The 22,363-nt window shown below is 43.1% G+C and overlaps 1 protein-coding gene and 1 long non-coding RNA gene across 2 annotated transcripts in view; one reads left to right on the plus strand and one right to left on the minus strand.

Moving 5' to 3' along the window:
• LOC307033999 overlaps window positions 1-11,536 on the plus strand; it is a 44,320-nt gene extending 32,784 nt beyond the window's left edge. The window contains exons 6-7 of the long non-coding RNA XR_013806741.1: window positions 10,421-10,612; window positions 11,197-11,536. This is a non-coding gene — a long non-coding RNA (uncharacterized lncRNA). The remainder of the gene's footprint in view (window positions 1-10,420; window positions 10,613-11,196) is intronic.
• LOC307033992 (gamma-aminobutyric acid receptor subunit gamma-3-like) overlaps window positions 5,613-22,363 on the minus strand; it is a 111,331-nt gene continuing 94,580 nt past the window's right edge. Inside the window, 2 exon segments of the mRNA XM_079672653.1 lie at window positions 5,613-8,889; window positions 10,401-10,597. Of these exon segments, the coding sequence (XP_079528779.1) occupies window positions 8,608-8,889; window positions 10,401-10,597 (479 nt within the window). The 3' untranslated portion in view covers window positions 5,613-8,607.

Consider the following 22,363-nt stretch of genomic DNA (forward strand, 5'->3'; position numbering starts at 1 on the left):
TTATGTGGAAACATTTAGTGTTTCCAACCATATTGCTTATCCATTAAATGGTTCCTTCTATTGCTAGTGCATGTAAATGTTCTGCAAAGGCCAATCTGTAGCTTCTTATTTTATAACTGGCTTTGAAGCCAATTAGGATGTCTTGTTTAAAATCCCGACCCTGTCAAAAAGAATTGTGTTATTTTTCTACAAGATGGCTGCCATTCAGGCTTAATCTTACATCGAGGGGCATCAGGGCTTTAAAAGTGGAAAGAACCTGAGGTGCAGACACCAATAGGGATCCTATGGTGTGACAGCTGGTGGACGGGAGGACTTGACTCTGGTTCTCCCTCACAGGAGCCAAACAGGCTACAGATGTGTGCACGACGCCTTAATCACTCTCTGTAATGAGGGTGATGGTCAGAGGATTTCCCCTGAGCCAAGGTTTAGAGTGAAGCAGGAGATCTAACTGAGGACTGTTGGTCTTAAAACACCTTATTTTGGGGGGAATTTAATAATATGTTTTGTTTATTTCCTCTCTTTCATCCCATTTGAATACAGGGTAGGAAAGGCATAACTTAATGTTGGCATCCCCCAGAGGGAAGCTAATGGGCACAGTTGTGCATGTTAGTCCTAGGAGCTTTGAATACATTACATAAAGACAGAGTGGATGTTGTATTCTTATTAATCTTACTTGTGCAGCACAGAAGTCTTTTAGTTTGTATTCCAGTTGTGATGGTAAAGATTTTAACGAATACATAAATTGAGTTTGTAGTGGATCCCGTCAGATTTCTGTTCTGATCGGAAGATTTCCCCTCGGAAAGATGAAGATATATTTCCGCAAAAGTATTTTGGTCAGATTTCCCCTGAGCACCCATTTGTTACTTTAGGCACCCAGACAGAAACAGGATGCATCTTTAATGAAGTCGTCAGTGGTGGGCAATGTGAGACGAGGCCCGACACTCTCTGTCTTTCTCTCTCTGCGTGGTAAACATTTCTGCATAAGGCTGAGAGTCAGACGAACCCGGCCAGCGTGCGTATTTCCCCCGAGTTTCCATTAATGAAAGCCCCGAGATGAGGCCCAAATGTTGTGCTGGTTGCGAGTTGTCGGAGATGTGTTTGTGCATTCGACACATGCCTCCATTCCACTATCCAATTTGCAGCTGTAATGAAACCGACATCCTCAGTTTTCATTTTTAAACTCCTTGGAATATCAGATTGCTTTATTTAGACAGGCAGGGTCTGTCGATCCAGGGATCACAAGCACCGTAATAGTTTCACACAGCTGGAGGTTAACCGCCTGATCACATCAATGGTAACTTATATTTATAATAATATTAATAAATAAAGGGAAATAAAGAGAAATAAGCTATGAAGAAAAATAACGGTAATAATAATGAAAGAAGTGAAATTAAATGGGAAATGGATGAATAGGTGAATTAATCATAAAAGGAAGAGGTGTGTGTGTGTGTGTGTGTGTGTGTGTGTGTGTGTGTGTGTGTGTGTGTGTGTGTGTGTGTGTGTGTGTGTGTACATATATATGTATTTATTTGACTATTTATTTACCTATCAAACAATGAAGTATATCTATATTATGACGCCATATGCATACATCAAATGTAACTAACTCTGTAATCCCCCTACCCTTCATGTTATGTCCTGTCCTACTTGTGACGTATGTGAGCCATGTCCTTGTCCGTGTGTTTTTGTCTTTTGAAAATGTTTAATAAAATATAAGTGTTAAAAAAATGGTAACTTCATAGAGGGCTGTCTTTCACTTTGACTTTCACGTTTACCCTCTGTTAACAAAGCTGTGTCTTCGGCCCAGTTCAAAGTGTTCTTTGAAGCAACGTTATGTGTGTTATTAGCCTTCAGGCCCCAGCTAGCTTTGGTTTGACTGTTTGAGCAGCAGACAGCGATGATAACTCAATAATTGGGCCGATTCAGAGAAGTCACATTAATAACTGACAACATTCCTGATGCTTTCATCTGGATCCTTTTAATTTGATCATCCCCACTCAACTGCTCATGTCTCAAGTTGTTTACCGATCATTATTAAAAAGCTATTTGACGAACGTCAGGCTTCACGTTGTCACTAAATGGCTGTGCAGTGTCCATTAACACTGGCAGACACAAGAGAGTGCAACCACCAGCACTCATGGAGAAAACTATGCAGCAATTTGTGGCATCGGTCGATAAAGGACATTTTGGTAAATGGCCTTTACGTTTTTAAATGCCATTTAATAATGTATTTATGCTGTATTTGTTCTTAAATGTCTTTTGTTTTTATTTTGTAAAGCACTTTGAATCGCCACGTGCTGAAAAGTGCTTTATAAATCAAAATACCTCGCTTTGAAATCGGCGTATGGCTTCATTTTCAGATTGATTGTATTATTGTCATGCTGTTCCTGCTGCTGGGGACTCACGTCAGGTGGTTCCAACTGATACCCTGCCCAATCTTTCCCATTATCATGCATTTCCCATCGTTCATTTGTGCAGCCAGCAGAGATTTGTTAGTGACAGTGAAGCAGTCCTTTCCCACCAATCATTGTGCTTCGTTCTAAGAACATAAGAGACAGAGAGAGAGACAGAAACAGTGTTTAGCAAAAGAGTACGTTTAAAGCAATATTTCCAGATAATTCCAGACACAAAATCTGCTGAACTCTCACTTTATATATTGTAGAAAAGTAAATATGGCTTTGTAAATACACTCCATCCCTCAGAGAAGTCTGTGAAAGAGAGGAATAGAAATGAAGGAGAAAAGTCAACATCAGACTGCCTGCAGATAAATAATAGTTTAGTCATCTTAGTTTAAACCTCACATCTCCAACCCTGAGCTTCATGAAAGTCAGATGTTATTGAATTGGAGTGTTTATCAAACTGCTTTCGAAGTTATGATACAAGGGTAGGAGTTGCATTTTGATAAAAGCTAAAGCAAACTAACCTCGACTAGAATGTGTACTAACTTCCAGAAACAAATATCTGAATTAAAGTTTTTCTTTGTTTTGATCCCAGAAACCAGATGGTGGGAGCTTTCTCAGCGCTGAGCAGATTCTTCACGTGCCTCTGTGACCCAACAACATTTAAGGGTTAGGAAACGAACCGCAAACAAACCCAGTGTTCGGGAGAGAGGAGCATCCGGCGGCTAAACATCCAGATATTTCCCTGGAGAGAAGTTAGAGACCAAAACAAAGCGAGCACCGGAGTATGAATATTGGCCAAGCATTTATGGAGTAGCTGAAACACAACACTCCTCAGCAGCATGTCAGCTGGATGTGACAGTTTCCCACTGATTAGAGGAAAACAATTCAACTGTATTGAAAAACACGGAGGAAAGGATTCCAGCCAGAGACATGAGTGAAATATTTGGGAATGCAATCAGCTTTTTGCAGATGGCATTTCCCAAGATGACGCTGCCTGAGGAAGCATGACAACACCTGACAGCCCTCCATTATCAGAGCCTGTGACACCTGAGTGGAAACAGGCACTGAAACACGTACTGCAAATACTGCATGTCTTAGGTTAGAATAATACTTGAATCTATCGAACTCATAATTCACCCGAAGAACATGCACAGACAAATGTTGTGCATCCCTAACATACTCACAGCTATGAGTGTATACAAGCACCCACGCACAAAGCCCCCTGCTGAGCAAAAAAGCCTGAGCACACTGTATCGAGACGTACACAAGCCCAAATCTGACACACACACACACACACACACACACACACACACACACACACACACACACACACACACACACACACACACACACACACACACACACACACACACACACACACACACACACACACACACACACACACACACACACACCTGCATTGGTGCTCCTCTCCCTGTGAGCCTGCTGCTCTTTCCTGCGTAGGAGGCAGGTCTTGTTGCAGTTTGCGCTGCAGCTCTGTAATTCCCACCCTCTGACTCCACTTATCTGTCTGTCTCTCGCTTCGATCTAGGTCAACAAAGTGAGGGCGAAGCAGTGACGTGCTCGTGCATCTGCCGCTGGATATTAGTCGTATCATTGTTATTAGGCAGACTCACCGCCTGAGGACTTTCGTTACCCACTCCATTGTTTATGGAACGCTTGATTTGTCAACTCGCCCATCAGGACATTGAATTAGTTTGTGTTGACTAATGAGAGCAATGACTGGCCATATTCTGAACAGATGAGTTCACAGATGATACCAGCTGGGGTTGGAACAAGTGAAAGGGTTAGGGATCATTTGAAGGGACATTTGAACACCTGCAGTTTGTTCCTTTAACTGTATAACGCTGTATGTACAGATATAGCATTTGAGTGGTAATGTACCCTATACCATTTCTAGCTCATACCTAATATTGATTTCATTTAAAGTGCACCTATCATGCTATATTTGAATAATATAGTGTAGGACTATATAAGGCATATTTATACTTTTTATTTTTCAAAATACCAAACAGATCATGCATTTTAGCCATTCCTCATTTCGCTCAATTGAACACTGTCTTTGCATCATGGGCTGATTCTGTGAGAACAGCACCATCTACAGGCCTGGCATATGTACTACAGCCTCTCCAGCGCTTTCCAACGGCAATGTCCGTGGCTGTCTCCTCCTGATTGATGGAGTTCGCCCAATAGCCGTAGCGCCACTTCTGTGACGTCATAGAAGTGTTCAAATCTGGATCAGTCTGTTTCAGATCCGTTGCAGCCCCATTTTAAGAGATTTGGGTATGGAGGAAAATAGAGAGGGTTGTGTTTTCTGACACTTGGTGAGTTCCCTGGAACACCGGGGACACATATTCATGTAGAGAAGATGTACACAAGTGCATTTTGCATGATAGGTCCCCTTTAAGTAACATTTTAAAGCTCACAGACTATTTCCAGACTGTTGTATTACTACTTAAGCAAAACACCTGAGTACTTCTTCTATCACTTGCTCTTCATGGCGTTTTTGAAGTGATTTTTATTGGTGTGTTGTTTAAAGCTGGATGGTAGCGGGTGTTATGTCGTAAAGATTGTGATTTTGAATTCTAATCCACCGGCTGTTGATGTGTTGTTTGTGGCAAATGGTCTCAGAGGCTTTAAGGATAGAGGGCGTTGTAAAGACTGTAAAACCATTAGAGGCACATTTGTGATTTTGAGCTCTACAAATCATCTTAAATGGGGTTATGGTTTGTTTAGCATGCAGTTTTATAATGAACCAGCATGAAATCCTAGCAGTTTCAGCACTTAATACTGCCATTGTAATCATAAATGTTGCATTATTGACACACACACACACACACACACACACACACACACACACACACACACACACACACACACACACACACACACACACACACACACACACACACACACACACACACACACACACACACACACACACACACACACACACACACACACACACACACACACACACACACACACACACACACACACACACACACACTATTTGCATGTGACCAGCAGCTTTAAGAGGGCGATGTGTGTGCAGGGCTTTCAGTATGAAATGCTGTATTGGTCCAAAATAAAGACTTCATGGAGGAGGTTCTCCTGTGGCTCTCCCCCAACTCATTTCACATATCTGGAAGACTTTCATTCTCCAAGAAAAAGACTTCACAGTAGCACTTGACCAAAACGTTATTTATTAATATAAGCAATGTACCACACACTAGAAAAAAGACTTTCACTCTAGATCCTGTTTTCATAAAATATTACCCCGAAGGAGTGCTGATCCAGAGTCAGAGTGGCGTCCCTGTCATACAGCCGTGTCCTCAGAGACCTCGCTGACAATCTAAACTAAATTGGTGGGCAGGGGGTGGGGGGGTGATGTAACAGATGCATGATGTGTGGCCGGCGCTCTGCTTTGGAGCCGGCACGCTGTAATGGGGGTGGGGAGGTCTCCGGAAGAGGCTTTCAGCGAGTGAAGGATGCTCTGATCGTGGGTTAGTACTCTGATTGGAAAGAGGCTTTATAAATACAGCTGAAACAAACAGGTGATTTTCATTAAGACGTAGAAAATAGTGATTTTGTTTTATTGAAGTATCTCAACGGACTAAGACACTTATAAAGTGTAGTAGAAATATCAGAGGTGAGGACACTTTACTGTGGTGTGGGCCAAGCTGTGTTCAATTCAGCCAGTTCATAAAGATACATAGATTTCAATGACTAATGCAACTACACTGTCTGCTCTGAGCTAGTCTACAGAGTATTCCTAAAACACAGGAATGAGCATTTTCTGCATAACTTTGGTTTACCGCAGAGCTTATTTTCTGAATAAATCTGGAGCAATCCCATTGTTTTGTTGTTCATTTTCCAAGTATGTCATCCCTGCAGCACTCTATTGTTCTAACAAAGTCTTAGAAAGGCCTCAAATATGTCTGCCGGCCTCATGAATATATAGGACCCCTAAATATGAGCTCATTCAGGCTGCTTGAACTGACTGAACTGGAACCAGATTGACTCCGGCCTCGCTACTGGCCTAACTTACATTCCATATATAACTGTATGAAAATAGAAACATTAATTAGATACATCTTACATAAAAGCTTTTCTCTCAACATATAAATACCAGGGGAAAAGTGTGTGTGTGTGTGTGCGTTGGGGGGAAAGGGAAAAGTGGGGTTTGATTGTTCTACAAAGCCAAACAACTGCAAAAAACACCATAGAACAGTAAACAAAACCAAAACGCTTCAAGAGCCGTTTACCGTCCCTGTGGTGTTTCCGTACCTCCACGTGTAGCATCCGTTTCACATGTTAGAGGAGGGGGTGTGGGACGTCCATTTGCCACTGCGTGTACAGTATGAAGTATCACGATATACAGAAGTCATTTTACAGCACCGTCGTACTCCAGCCATGAAGCTCTCAGGAATACTCCAAACGTTATGCACTCAAGCTCTACGTCTGAAGCTGCAATGAAACACCAATACGTCACGTGTATGGGCTTTAGGATATGGCCTACTGGAAAAGTTCTACATTGGTTGTGTACTAAGTTCACTTGCTTAGTTGCAGAGAATAAGATGGATACGAAGCCAGATACAGCATAGTGTGCCTAAAGCTCACTCAGTAACATATCTCTTGTTTTAATGTGAAGTCCAAAGTGGGACGGTTTCATTTGGTTTCATTCAACCAGCTGAAGTAACCGTGTCAAACTGTAGAGGTCCTGCTGGGGGGCTTTTACCCATAAACCAACACGGCTGCAACAATGTCAATGTAAAAATAATGTATGTAGAGTTGAGCTTGATTTGAGAACAGGCCAAAGTGACTCTTGCTGTGGGAATGGGCTTTATGAGGAACGTGTTGCATGGGGAACTTCACTTCACTTTCAAGTCTCTTATAGAGGTGGAGGTGTTAATCCCTAAATAAAAGCTTCTGAGCCAAAAAGGTTCTGGCTACTAATTGAGAATTTATGTTAAACAAATGTTGAACTTTCCCTTTAAACTATCCAGAGGCCTCGCTGATAATAATACCACATCGTTGAGTATGTAAATAAGGAAAAGTGTTGTCCGATATCTGTCGTCAGACTGCTCTAACCCTAATCTGTTTATTCATATACTGTAACATACATGTCATGCCTGTGTATGAGATTAGCATGTTAAATATTAGATTGGTATGTATTTACTTCTACATTGTGTGTAAGAATGTAACCCAGCATTTCTTATAAAACACACTAATCTTCTTGGCATCTACTGTAAACTGCATGGCTGTCTCAAAGCATCGCCAGACAACGACTAACAGGTGATGGCTGAGCGAGGTGTGAAATAACAACTCATTTGAATTATAATGATAATTATAAGAAGAAGAAAAAGGTTGCTATTCTAAGAAACTAATTCTAAGGGTTAACTAAAAGTGAGGGTTAGTTTTAAACATCTCCAGTGGTGTTCCAGGCTCATCAAAGAATAGACAGCTCAGCATGCGGCGGGCGGGTGGTGTGTGAGGTTATAGGGATTCAAACAGCGACGATTGAAGGCTGGCTAAGGAGGCGAGAGAGAAGCAAAACGTCACTTCATGACATTTTAGCTTCTCCTACTTCCACCAGTGTTAGTTTAATTGATTGAGTGTTTTTGGTGAAATACGTCCCCTTTTTATTTTATCATAGAAACGCCTTCCATTTCCTCCAGCGCTCCAGATGAGGACGCAGAGGAGCCAATTTACAGGAAGTGTTATTTATTGAGATATATTTCTGCCGCCTGTAGCAAAGGGCTTTATGTTGTAATGCCAAAGCCATCGCTTCAACCTCCGCTGCCTGAAGATAATGAGCTTTGAAGCAGGGTCTCTGGGTGCCGCACCCTTTCTAAAGAAGGCACTATGGGTGCTTCGCCATCTCGATGACCGAGACGGAGCGACGCACCCCGTCCCCGCGCGTCTCTGAAGCCACAGCTGTCTGTCGTCTGGTTTCTGAGAGAGCCATAAACGGGACCATTCAAGTTAATGCTGGCGGCTTGCTGATCTACAGTCGAGCGTTTATGTCTCCTCGGAGTGCCGCCGCTCAAAGTATCACGGCCTCCACAGCACACGCGTATATCTCGCGGCTTGTCTTTCGTAATCCACCGTTTAATTCTCGGGCCGCGGTGCAAAGTGGACCGTGGCGCTTTGAGCCCAACGTGTCGCAGCCCGAGACCCACTAGAGGTAGAGGTAGCTGACCCAGTAGACTATGTTGAAGAGCAGGAAGGAGGTGGGGAAGAAAACCCGAGAGTAGGCGTCCAGCTCCCCGATGTTGACGTGGACGCGTCCTTTCCTCCAGCCGCCTTCTTTACACTCCTCGTAGCAGCAGAAGAAGCTCTTGCAGTCCTTCCCGTCGAGGCACTCGTACAGGCAGTTGTCGTCGTACTCCTGCCAGAACAGAGAGTTGCCCATGGGCATCATGGAGCGAGGCGCGTGACCCATGTTGAAAGATGAGTAGACCTGTGTGGGACGACAGAAAGCTGATCAGGTTTGATTGTGATTGGAGCAGCACATTGATTATATCTATATCTATATATATATTACTTATCTCTAAATGCAATATGCTTGTTTGCTGCATTGCATTGTGGTCACAAAGCCCTGACATGTTCATTACTGCTGTTTTAGATAACTGAAGAACTCCATCAAGGCCCAGCACTGTGGTGTTGAATACAAATTTAGAAATGTACCAGCTGTTCGGACTTTGGTCATAAAAACTAGCAAATGACAAAATGGGTCCATCGCTGCAAAAAGCATTCTTTAATCGATATGCGTTTCAGAACAGAGAGAGATGTATGGAGTTGTAAAAATCAGATCGACTCTTGAAAATGTGTCTTTTTTAGTAATATTGAATTACAAAACGTACACATATCTCATAGAAAGAGAAACTACAGCTTTCAAAATACATAATGACAAGAAGTATTATTTAGTTTGAATCATTTTTAGAGCCATATTTAGCAGCTTTAGTCTGGAATAAGTTCATCCAGAGAAGTTCACTATGTGACTTCCTCCCTGGTGTTTATGACATCGTGAGGGACAACCTAATTGGGGAAAAATCTCCAAACATCTCTCTACTACTCAGCGAGAGGAAGAGTGGGAGGTGAGAGAGACAGAGAGCTAGATGTGGAGGCACAGCATTGACTGAGTGGGTGGGGGAAAAAGGAAAAAAAAGCAGCAGGGGGGGGAAGGGGGGGGGGGGGGGTAGGAAACATGAGGCGTCCCCACAGACAGAGCAGGCCAAAGTACAGCAGAAATACAGACGACCAAATGAAGCACAACTGAATTGTTCTGCCTGCAATGACTGTCTGTACAATTGTGAGAAACGTTGTCTGGAAGTCCTTTGGGGGGGAACAACGGAGGGGAAGTGGAGTGGTGACGGCTGACTCAGTCCTGGTGGATGTTTGCCGCCATTAAAGTGTTCTCAGCAGGTGCTGCCTTGAGGACGCCCACACAGGACATTCGGCTCTGAACAGGAGGCATGGTTTCACATGTCACAAAGAAAGCATGGTGCACTTTCTATGTTGTTGTGGTCAATGGAAATACTTTCTGAAAGCTTGAATCAGCCTGAAGTATTTTCATGGCCCTTAAATTCAATGGGCCAATGGGCCTATTTGTGATTAGCTCGTGAGGATGAAGATTGTTTTTCAGCTACATTACAATCAATGCTACTAATTCTCTGGGTTCCCAAGGTTGCTATGACACCCATAAACCTACTGTCTTTAAAGTAACTAATATGTTTGGGAAACACAGTGTCTGGAGAGACTACTGGACATTTTGTGTGTCAACATTTCTAGGTGTTTGAAGTGTCTTTGTTTCTTGTAGTGATTTGTTTCACTGTCCTCTTTGCAGAGTGCTTGATACGCCAGACAAGATGAGACATGCATGCTCTACAATGTGTTTTGAGAAGCCGTGGGTGTGGGAACTGATATACAGCAAATGGAAAGCTCCAACATATTGCTCACACTTCCCGTTACCATTCTCTGTGTCTTGGCAGGAGGTGTGCGTAGACTGTAGGCGCAGTAGTTGAGCATGGCGTACTCGATCATGGCGGCGAAGACGAACAGGAAGCAGACGGTGACGAACAGGTCCATGGCCGTCACGTAGGACACTCTGGGCAGCGAGTTCCTGGCCACTGTGCTCAGCGTGGTCATGGTCAGCACCGTGGTGATACCTGGGGAGGACAGCAGTAAGTATGATGAGTGAAACTGTTCATTTTCACTTTGTTTTCCTTGACGAGAAAGTGTTAATGGTGGACTATTGGACATGCAGGATATTTCCCCCCCGATTGTCCGTCAAAATGCATCCCTGTCATTGGTTGAATTAGTTGGGATTCTGGGAATCTGCACACGTCACTCACAAGTAAAGAGTTAAGAGGGAAATGTCGCTATACGATTGTTAACACTTGATATTGTCACGCTAATTCCAATTTCAGATACGTGTATTTGCCGAACAGAAATAGTTGAAAGAGAGAAAACATTTGGACTAAAAGTAATGATTTTTCATTGACAAAAACTGAACTGAAACGTTTTGAGTTGTAGCTGACTAAAACGAGACTAAAACTATGAAGGACTAAAATGTGACTCAAAGTAATAACCATTTTCTTCTTAAGACTTAATCTGAAAATGAACACTGGTCAGCACCGGGGCGACCGATGCTGAAGTTGTGATTATGTAACGAGGGCAGAGGTTTATTAATGACCATTATTAATGCATATGGGGTTTTCTGGGTGGATGTCCACATTATTGAATCAATCCTGTTTCTTTTCAACAGCCAAAGATCCTGATCTTGTCCCTGAGGTCCGTAGACAGCTCTTTGCCCATGGTGGAATCTGATTTATTGATTCTGTGGAGAGATTTCTTTTATACAGGTTACAAAGTTGATATCATAAGTACTTTCCTAAAGGAAGATTACTTATTTAGCCGGTCTGTGGGAGCCAGAATTCTTGTTTGTTGCAAGGAGATCAAATACTTATTTCCTCCAGTGTACTCAGCTCTGCTGCTCATCCCACAAATGCATGTTCTTCATAAATGTAGCACCATTTCAAAGGTTAATAAACAGGCTTTCCAACGGTATAAGATGTATTGCCAAGAAGCATTGTTACAACAAAGAAATAAACTACTGTAACTGGTTTCCACACACTGTACCGTGCCTTATTTCCACATAAAATATCATGTTACATTATGGTCATTTTTAACAACGTACTGTGCCACGCCTGGTTTCTACACACTAGGGCTGTATTCGAATATTTGGAGCCCGAAAAAAAAAAAAGGTATTCAGGATAGCCCTACTACACACTTATTTCGTCCAAAAAATACAAATGTTTTTACCTTAAAAGTCATAGAATAGTGTAAAATATGCACAAAAAAAAAACCTTGTACAGCATGTGGAATATATGCTACAAAAACTCAGGGCTGCATGTGGAAAATATGGAGACAAGTCAGTATTTTTTCGTCATGCATGATTAATAAAGTCAGTATAGCATGTGGTAAATAGGCAAATAAACTCATAGTTTTGTTAAATTGCTAAACACCTGGATTATTCAAGAAGGCATTGAGGAGTACTACCTGCCAAGTGACAGTGACATAGTAATAATGTTACAAGAACATAAACAGGCTGAAACTAACTCGCATATCAAGTACATCACAATTACACCAACTTCTTAACCGTCACCTGGAGCACCAGTCCCTGCTGTGAAGCCCATCCAACCTTCTCTAACATAGCTGTACAATACCAAAGTGGCTGTTATCGCTGTCAATAATTACCCGCCGTGATGGTATTCTAATTGGAGCTAACTTCTGTGTCTCATTGTGTCATCAGTGGCATTGTTTGAAAGACATTACTCCCCACAGTGGCTTGAGGGAGGATATTGTGTCGGCTCGGTGAAATGAAATCAATTATTTCAAAGACAGATGAACCCGGAGACATTAATGCCCACTGGGGGCATCGATATCTACTGCTGCCACACACATCATCTTTCCCTCTCATCACCCCTCCTTCCACTTTCCCTTCTTCCGTCTTTCATCCTCGTCTCCCACAAGTCTTTCATGGCAGTGTGTGCCACTGTTTTCGCCTCTGGTTTCCATAGAGACGAGTTGCTCCCGTCTATTTGCAGCAACCTCCTCTGGTCTAGTGGTCGTCTAGACTTTCCTCCTTTCCTCCCGCTCATTAGACGTAAGCTAAGTAAATCACCTATGTTTTTAATACCAAACATCTGTTCACATTGTGTACGGCAAACAGTGTGATCTCAAGGAAACAGCCAGAGTGTTTCCTCCCCAGCCACCCGTCGCTGCTCACAGTTTGGGCTGCTGTTTCAAATCAATATCACCAGTTTCTGTCGTACAGTTTAATTCATTCTGTGGGAACGCTCGCTTCATGATGCCATAGCAACCGGCTGATTCCTGTCTGTGCAGCCGAACTGAACCTGTAAGTCGAGAGCAAGAGAGAGATGGCAAATACACTGCAGGATAATATGAACGGTGTGATCACAGCAATAACAAAGAACACACACATTTCACATGTGCAGTTATTGGGGGGTGCTAACAAACAAATCAGATGTTGACCTTTGCTGTGTGTCCAGGGGTTGGACCGGTGTTTTCATGGACTCGAGGGGAACCAGACAGGGATCAGAGCCCAGATCACAAGACAGCATGAGTTATATCAGAGCTACACACATAATCTGTCCAAACACCACTTCATGCACGTCTAACCGGTCTAAACATTGTGTCAGTCTAACACAAATCCTAACATGCCGTCCAGAGTTTCACACACTCCCTGCCGTCCTGAAACGCCTCCATGAGACTCCTTTGTAGACCATAATGACATCACCATGTAGCAGTCACGATTCTATTGGCTAGCACTCCAACTAATTGTACAGGCAAAGGGGCGGGACATCTCAGAGCAGACTGGGCTCTGGTTTCAGACAGAGGGTGAAAAGAGGTGCTGCAGCACAGGCAGTATGAGAACAATAAAGAGCTTTTTGAACATTAAAGCATGGAGACATGTAGAGACACTACATACTGATATACACCTGAACATCAGCAGGAGAGAACTCTTTAAAGTAGAGACACTACATACTGATATACACCTGAACATCAGCAGGAGAGGACTCTTTAAAGTAGAGACACTACATACTGATATACACCTGAACATCAGCAGGAGAGGACTCTTTAAAGTAGAGACACTACATACTGATATACACCTGAACATCAGCAGGAGAGGACTCTTTAAAGTAGAGACACTACATACTGATATACACCTGAACATCAGCAGGAAAGGACTCTTTAAAGTAGAGACACTACATACTGATATACACCTGAACATCACCAGGAGAGGACTCTTTAAAGTAGAGACACTACATACTGATATACACCGGAACATTAGCAGGAGAGGACTCTTTAAAGTAGAGACACTACATACTGATATGAACCTGAACATCAGCAGGAGAGGACTCTTTAAAGTAGAGACACTACATACTGATATGAACCTGAACATCAGCAGGAGAGGACTCTTTAAAGTAGAGACACTACATACTGATATACACCTGAACATCAGCAGGAGAGGACTCTTTAAATTAGAGACACTACATACTGATATACACCTGAACATCAGCAGGAGAGGACTCTTTAAAGTAGAGACACTACATACTGATATACACCTAACATCAGCCCAGCCTAATCCCCACCCTCCCCCCCCCCCAAACCCCCTGAACCACCCCCCTCCCCAGCAGGAGAGGGACTCTTTAAAGTAGAGACACTACATACTGATATACACCTGAACATCAGCAGGAGAGGACTCTTTAAAGTAGAGACACTACATACTGATATACACCTGAACATCAGCAGGAGAGGACTCTTTAAAGTAGAGACACTACATACTGATATACACCTGAACATCAGCAGGAAAGGACTCTTTAAAGTAGAGACACTACATACTGATATACACCTGAACATCACCAGGAGAGGACTCTTTAAAGTAGAGACACTACATACTGATATACACCTGAACATCACCAGGAGAGGACTCTTTAAAGTAGAGACACTACATACTGATATACACCGGAACATTAGCAGGAGAGGACTCTTTAAAGTAGAGACACTACATACTGATATGAACCTGAACATCAGCAGGAGAGGACTCTTTAAAGTAGAGACACTACATACTGATATGAACCTGAACATCAGCAGGAGAGGACTCTTTAAAGTAGAGACACTACATACTGATATGAACCTGAACATCAGCAGGAGAGGACTCTTTAAATTAGAGACACTACATACTGATATACACCTGAACATCAGCAGGAGAGGACTCTTTAAAGTAGAGACACTACATACTGATATACACCTGAACATCAGCAGGAGAGGACTCTTTAAAGTAGAGACACTACATACTGATATACACCTGAACATCAGCAGGAGAGAACTCTTTAAAGTAGAGACACTACATACTGATATACACCTGAACATCAGCAGGAGAGGACTCTTTAAAGTAGAGACACTACATACTGATATACACCTGAACATCAGCAGGAGAGGACTCTTTAAAGTAGAGACACTACATACTGATATACACCTGAACATCAGCAGGAGAGGACTCTTTAAAGTAGAGACACTACATACTGATATACACCTGAACATCAGCAGGAAAGGACTCTTTAAAGTAGAGACACTACATACTGATATACACCTGAACATCACCAGGAGAGGACTCTTTAAAGTAGAGACACTACATACTGATATACACCGGAACATTAGCAGGAGAGGACTCTTTAAAGTAGAGACACTACATACTGATATGAACCTGAACATCAGCAGGAGAGGACTCTTTAAAGTAGAGACACTACATACTGATATGAACCTGAACATCAGCAGGAGAGGACTCTTTAAAGTAGAGACACTACATACTGATATACACCTGAACATCAGCAGGAGAGGACTCTTTAAATTAGAGACACTACATACTGATATACACCTGAACATCAGCAGGAGAGGACTCTTTAAAGTAGAGACACTACATACTGATATACACCTGAACATCAGCAGGAGAGGACTCTTTAAAGTAGAGACACTACATACTGATATACACCTGAACATCAGCAGGAGAGGACTCTTTAAAGTAGAGACACTACATACTGATATACACCTGAACATCAGCAGGAGAGGACTCTTTAAAGTAGAGACACTACATACTGATATACACCTGAACATCAGCAGGAGAGGACTCTTTAAAGTAGAGACACTACATACTGATATACACCTGAACATCAGCAGGAAAGGACTCTTTAAAGTAGAGACACTACATACTGATATACACCTGAACATCACCAGGAGAGGACTCTTTAAAGTAGAGACACTACATACTGATATACACCGGAACATTAGCAGGAGAGGACTCTTTAAAGTAGAGACACTACATACTGATATGAACCTGAACATCAGCAGGAGAGGACTCTTTAAAGTAGAGACACTACATACTGATATGAACCTGAACATCAGCAGGAGAGGACTCTTTAAAGTAGAGACACTACATACTGATATGAACCTGAACATCAGCAGGAGAGGACTCTTTAAATTAGAGACACTACATACTGATATACACCTGAACATCAGCAGGAGAGGACTCTTTAAAGTAGAGACACTACATACTGATATACACCTGAACATCAGCAGGAGAGGACTCTTTAAAGTAGAGACACTACATACTGATATACACCTGAACATCAGCAGGAGAGGACTCTTTAAAGTAGAGACACTACATACCGATATACACCTGAACATCAGCAGGAGAGGACTCTTTAAAGTAGAGACACTACATACCGATATACACCTGGACATCAGCAGGAGAGGACTCTTTAAAGTAGAGACACTACATACTGATATACACCTGAACATCAGCAGGAGAGGACTCTTTAAAGTAGAGACACTACATACTGATATACACCTGAACATCAGCAGGAGAGGACTCTTTAAAGTAGAGACACTACATACCGATATACACCTGAAAATGAGCTTGGGGGCCGCTTGAAGTGAAAAGCAGGAAATACAATTTTGGATTTGCCACTATTAAAGCTGAAATGTCATATTTAGGCCTGTTTGTCCGACAAAATTACTATTACAATAACATTTGAGTGCTTCTGAAGCTTTTTCGCCCAATGTTTCCAATGCCAGTCCTCTGAATCGCCCCACAACAGGGAGGCTGTCACTACTGTTTGCATCAGCTTTGAAACAACTAGGAATATATACACGGTCTGAAATGATGCAGGAACATGAGTTGCTTTGAGCTGACAGCGAGGGCCTGTTTGTTTGGGGTAATTATGCGGAAGTTTCCAAATTAATGTACCAGTGATTGAGGTTAAAACGCAGCTACAATATAATCTGATTACAGGTGCGTAGAGGCCTTGACTTAAAGCCATCTCTCCCATGCATGTAATCAGTCAGATGGCCCTACATGAGTCCCTAATGAGCATGTCCACTCTCCTCTATAATATCTCAGCTATGTCTATTTACTGCTACACTCCAAAAATCAGGGGCAATCAAAAAGCAAGTAGCAGACCATTTACATGTTTCTCTCTGCAGCACACACACAGTTTGAGGGATTGATGTCTCTGTACTCACACCACAAATCTTTAACTCACTGCCTAAAGCTAGACTTCCCATGAGGAACACTGGCAGCCCTCACACCCAAGCTGACAGACCATTGACAGGCCTCTGTGTGAATGACGGCTCTCAGAGGGAACCGTGTTTTCAACTGTATGCTGAGAAATAAGATGCTTTGCCACTGCATGCTGCTAGCCAGGGCCCAACATTTGGGATAAACAAATACTTAACAAATAGGTGGAAATGAACCATTGCAGGTCTATTCCCCACAATGCAACACTAGTCTCAAGCTAAGAAGAGCAGCCAACTCTCTTATTTCTAAGACTAAACTAATATATCAGCATTGCTAGATTTTCCAAATGTCTTTCTCACAGTTGGGAGAAAATATCTTTTAAGTAAGAGCACTTGTGTGACATTTCCCTGTGTAGTATTAAGACACCAGTTTATCACCTCCACTCTCTCAAGCTCCACATTCCCGCCCCGTGCCTTCAGGTGCGTTCATTCCCTCTGTAGAGATTGAGATCTGATGGGAATCAAGCGGAGCTCTCCGACCTCCACAGATCCTGCTGCTGAGTGACAGCTCTTTGGAAAACCCGCCTGGAACAGGTAAGCAGCTTGTCAAGGCAGGTTATGGTCAAGGCACAGTGCCTTCAGGCGAGGTGCAGGGCAGCAGCATCACCAGCCTTTTCCCTGCACTTCCAGCTGCCTGCAATCCCAGCCAATCCTCCTCTTGACATGTCTCCCTGCCAGCAGCCTTCCCTTCACACTCTCTTACTGTCCCTTTCCTTTATTCCTCTTATCTCTGCTCAGGATCAGGTCTCCGGCCGACCAGAAAAACCAGGGATGTACCGAAGAAGAAAGGCTAAATGACTTTCTTTTGTGGAGCTGGTTGTGGATGTTTATCAGGATGGGGACAGCGTGCTTTTTTCTGTTTGTTTGAGATCACAAGCCTTTCTCTGCCTTTGGTCATGTATCACACCGCCGCCCACACACACACACACACAATAAGCCCTCACTGCATGCAGACAGGTTGACGGTTATATACACACACACACACACACACACACACACAATAAGCCCTCACTGCATGCAGACAGGTTGACGGTTATATATACACACACACACACACACACACACACACACACACACACACACACACACACACACACACACACACACACACACACACACACACACACACACACACACACACACACACACACACACACACACACACACACACACACACACACACACACACACACACACACACACACACACACACACACACACACACACAGCTATAACTCTGATTCAATGGTAGTGAATTGTTTGTTTGTAGCCTAGCAACATTATTATGAAGTAAGACCTCTCAAATGTCTCTAGACACTACAGCAGACATATGTTCCTCACACTGGTCCATTTTTTCGTTATAAGATGTATTTTTTCAGAACAAAAGATGCCATATACACAATTAGGTTTTAATAAGTGTGGAAGATAATCCTTTACTTAAATACCTTATCTTATTAAGCATTGTTTATCCAGGTTATGTACTTACAGACTCTCAAGGATAACAACAACTATTTAATTAATAAGCCTTCAGCAAAGAGCAACAAAGAATCCACTTTTACCAACCTAACGATACAAGAGAAGCCGAGCACAACACAACCTTGTATCACGATCATATCTCATTAACAGCACAAAGACATAAAGCTTCCATTTAATGATCAGACGAGAAGACTTTCCTCTCACAGCGATTAGAGAACTTTCTGCTGGAACTTCAATATCACTTCTTTACAACCGCCGGGGCGTTCCAGATGACCTTCTGCGATATTGGCAGAGTGGCAACAGGGACTGAGAGGAATTAAAGAGTGTGTGTGTGTGTGTGTGTGTGTGTGTGTGTGTGTGTGTGTGTGTGTGTGTGTGTGTGTGTGTGTGTGTGTGTGTGTGTGTGTGTGTGTGTGTGTGTGTGTGTGTGTGTGTGTGTGTGTGTGTGTGTGTGTGTGTGTGTGTGTGTGTAGCAGGAGTTTGGAGAGGTCGGATAGTATCAAGTGAGTTCACGTGTTTGACTTTAATCTCCTTCAACAGGTACCACCGGGGAGCTTTGAGTTGTTTTTCTAATTTCTACTTCAATTTACGCCGTTAAATTCACACCAGGGGAGTAAATGAACAGCTCCTCCTGAATTAAAAGAGAAAAGCACAGTTATCAAACAGATACTAGGTGCAGGAGGGCAAAGAGCTAAGTCATCTCACAATCTTCATTTGATCACAAGGGACCTATTTTCGACTACAAGCAGCAGTTTGCACAACAACAATTATCATAATCTAGATCTCCACAAGGCTTCACTTCGAGTCAACCGATGAGTCTGCACTGTCGTCAAGTGTCTTACTGTGATTCGTAAACTATGCACATGTTTACTCAGCCACAGGTCTGAGTAAACATCAACACAGTAATAAACAATTCCACCAAAACCATGTTATGTCATTATTTTATACACAATTAGGTTTTTAATTGGCTTACTACTTCTGCATCAGGATATATTTAACTTTGTATTGCAAGCTACTGTACACAGTTTTTGTATGTATACAAGTACATATTAGAGAGTATTCCATTTCATTTGTAATATGTTAGTGTTTAGATACACCTCTGAATATTTTAATGTTTATTTGTATAAATGTTATTATCCTTTAATCATCTATCTCTACATTTCTCACAAATTATTATTATTTATTTTCCTATTGCTGCTCTTACACCTGGAATTCCCTATGTGTATTAATAACCTTTTATCTCAGACATCACCATCACCAACATCACGTGTTTCTTTAACATGTTTGGAAACAGACAATGTTCTTCTGAATGTGTATTCTGTGGTACAACATCACTCCACAGATATACATAGCACGATGAGTGATGATTAAATAACTAACCCCCCGAGCCTACAGGTGGAAGCTGGGGTGGTGGTGGGGTGGAAGCTGGGGTGGAAGCTGGGGTGGTGGTGGGGAGGAAGCTGGGGTGGAAGCTGGGGTGGTGGTGGGGAGGAAGCTGGGGTGGAAGCTGGGGTGGAAGCTGGGGTGGTGGTGGGGTGGAAGCTGGGGTGGAAGCTGGGGTGGTGGTGGGGAGGAAGCTGGGGTGGAAGCTGGGGTGGAAGCTGGGGTGGTGGTGGGGTGGAAACTGGGGTGCTGGAAGCTGGGGTGGAAGCTGGGGTGGTGGAAGCTGGGGTGGAAGCTGGGGTGGAAGCTGGTGTGGAAGCTGGGGTGGTGGTGGGGTGGAAGCTGGGGCGAAAGCTGGGGTGGTGGTGGGGTGGAAGCTGGGGTGGAAGCTGGGGTGGTGGTGGGGTGGAAGCTGGGGTGGAAGCTGGGGTGGAAGCTGGGGTGGTGGTGGGGCAGCAAGCAGCAGCGACGTGGAAGTAGCTGCAGCAATAGCAGAAGCAAGCAATGCATGGAGAGAGATCTGGCAGGTTCAATAGAGCGGCATATTAAGGACACTCTGGTGGGTTGGCTGTAGAGTGGCAAGGGGCGTCATGTATGAATGCAGCAGAAGTGCTCGAGTTGACTGCCTGAACTAGCTCGCAGGCTCCGCCCCATTACTGTCAAGAAAAGGTCATTAACTACATTTGTACTTAAGCGCTTTACATTCAGACATCTCCACTTTAATATGACTAGATACAGTATAGGCTTGTACTCTTTAGATACTTACCTTAGACTCCACTTTAAACAGCCACCAGCACAACATCATCATCATCATCATCATCATCCACAGGAAAGCAAATGAGCTAATGGGAGGCATGCAGTGGGAGGAACATAATACAAAAAATGATGGTTAACTCGTGCAAAAAGAAAATAGGATTAACACTTAAAGAATGCACAAAAGAAAACAAGACACACACACATCAAAGATGGCTTAATGACCTGCTAACACACACACACACACACACACACACACACACACACACACACACACACACACACACACACACACACACACACACACACACACACACACACACACACACACACACACACACACACACACACACACACACACACACACACACACACACACACACACACACACACTCTAGTAAAATGATTGCTTTTGCCTGTAATAACTACGGCAACAAAGGGCGAGATTATTGCTTTCAAGCGTCCTAAATCTCAGACTGAATGGGAATTAGTTTTTTTTTTAAAAGCTCTAAATCCTGCAAACAACTTTCGAGTCATGTCCCTGTTATTAAACGACAGCAGGGGCAGGGAGTTTAATATGGATCCTGATCACTAAAGTAAACGTGGCTCCTCCAACAATGCTACATCAAATGTTGAAATAATCTATATTATATGATGATGTGTTGAAAGCCATGCTCGTGAGTTTCATCCTTTAGTTTAACTTAAGAGCCCTTGAATGTGCACATGTCTGTCTGCAGTAGGGTTGCAAAGGGGCGGAAAGTTTCCATGGGAAGTTAAGCTGGGAATTTTGGAAATATTCGATGCAAAATTAAACAAAAAACATGACATTTCAACAGATTAAAAAAATTAAATAAAAATGTTTCTCATTGAAGAACGAAAACAGGAATGTTGTGTTAATGTTACTCATCCCCCTCAACCCCACTCATTCAAAAATGAACAAAAATGCACCCCCCATCCAAAAAGTCCAATTAAACATGAACATCTTCCTTCAAGCGATCCTCTGCATTTTGGTTAAAGCCTTTCAGTCAACGGGCTCTTCCTGGGCCTCATCAACATCACACTCTGAGTCGTCCTCTTCAGTGTCACTGTCCAGCCTTGTTGAGGATGGCTCTGTGTCCGGTTCAGAGAGCTTGAGGTTTGCCCGAATGCCAACCAGTTTTTCCACTCTCTCATTTGTGAGCCTGTTGCGAACCTTTCTGTGGTCTCAATAGCCATGCAGTAAGCAGTGTGCTATGGAATGGATATTCAAGTGTACCGTAATTTTCGGACTATAAGCCGCGCATTTTTTCCCATTTTTCGACGCTGCGGTTTATATAACGGTGCGGCTAATCTATGGATTGTTACAGCTAACGGCCACTAGGGGACCTCCTAAATCTATGGGTTTTACAGGTTACAGTCCACCACCTTTAACTCTATGGGCTCTATGGCCGGTCCGCGCCCCCCACCTTTAGGCGGCGGGCTCCAGCAGGAAAAGCTGGAGGCCGGAAAAGAGTGAGACAGGTAGCGCGCAAAAGTAAAAGTGGAACCGAGAGTGGTACGAGAGACAGAACGAGAGCAAGACAGACAGACATTACGAGAGCGAGACAGTTTGTCCCCGTACCACTGGTTGAAAACCACTGCTGTAGATCACTGCCGGTACGTGCGCTGGGAGCGCACCGTTT

The sequence above is a fragment of the Notothenia rossii genome (assembly GCF_949606895.1).
Source record: "Notothenia rossii genome assembly, chromosome: 3".
Lineage (NCBI taxonomy): Eukaryota > Metazoa > Chordata > Actinopteri > Perciformes > Nototheniidae > Notothenia > Notothenia rossii.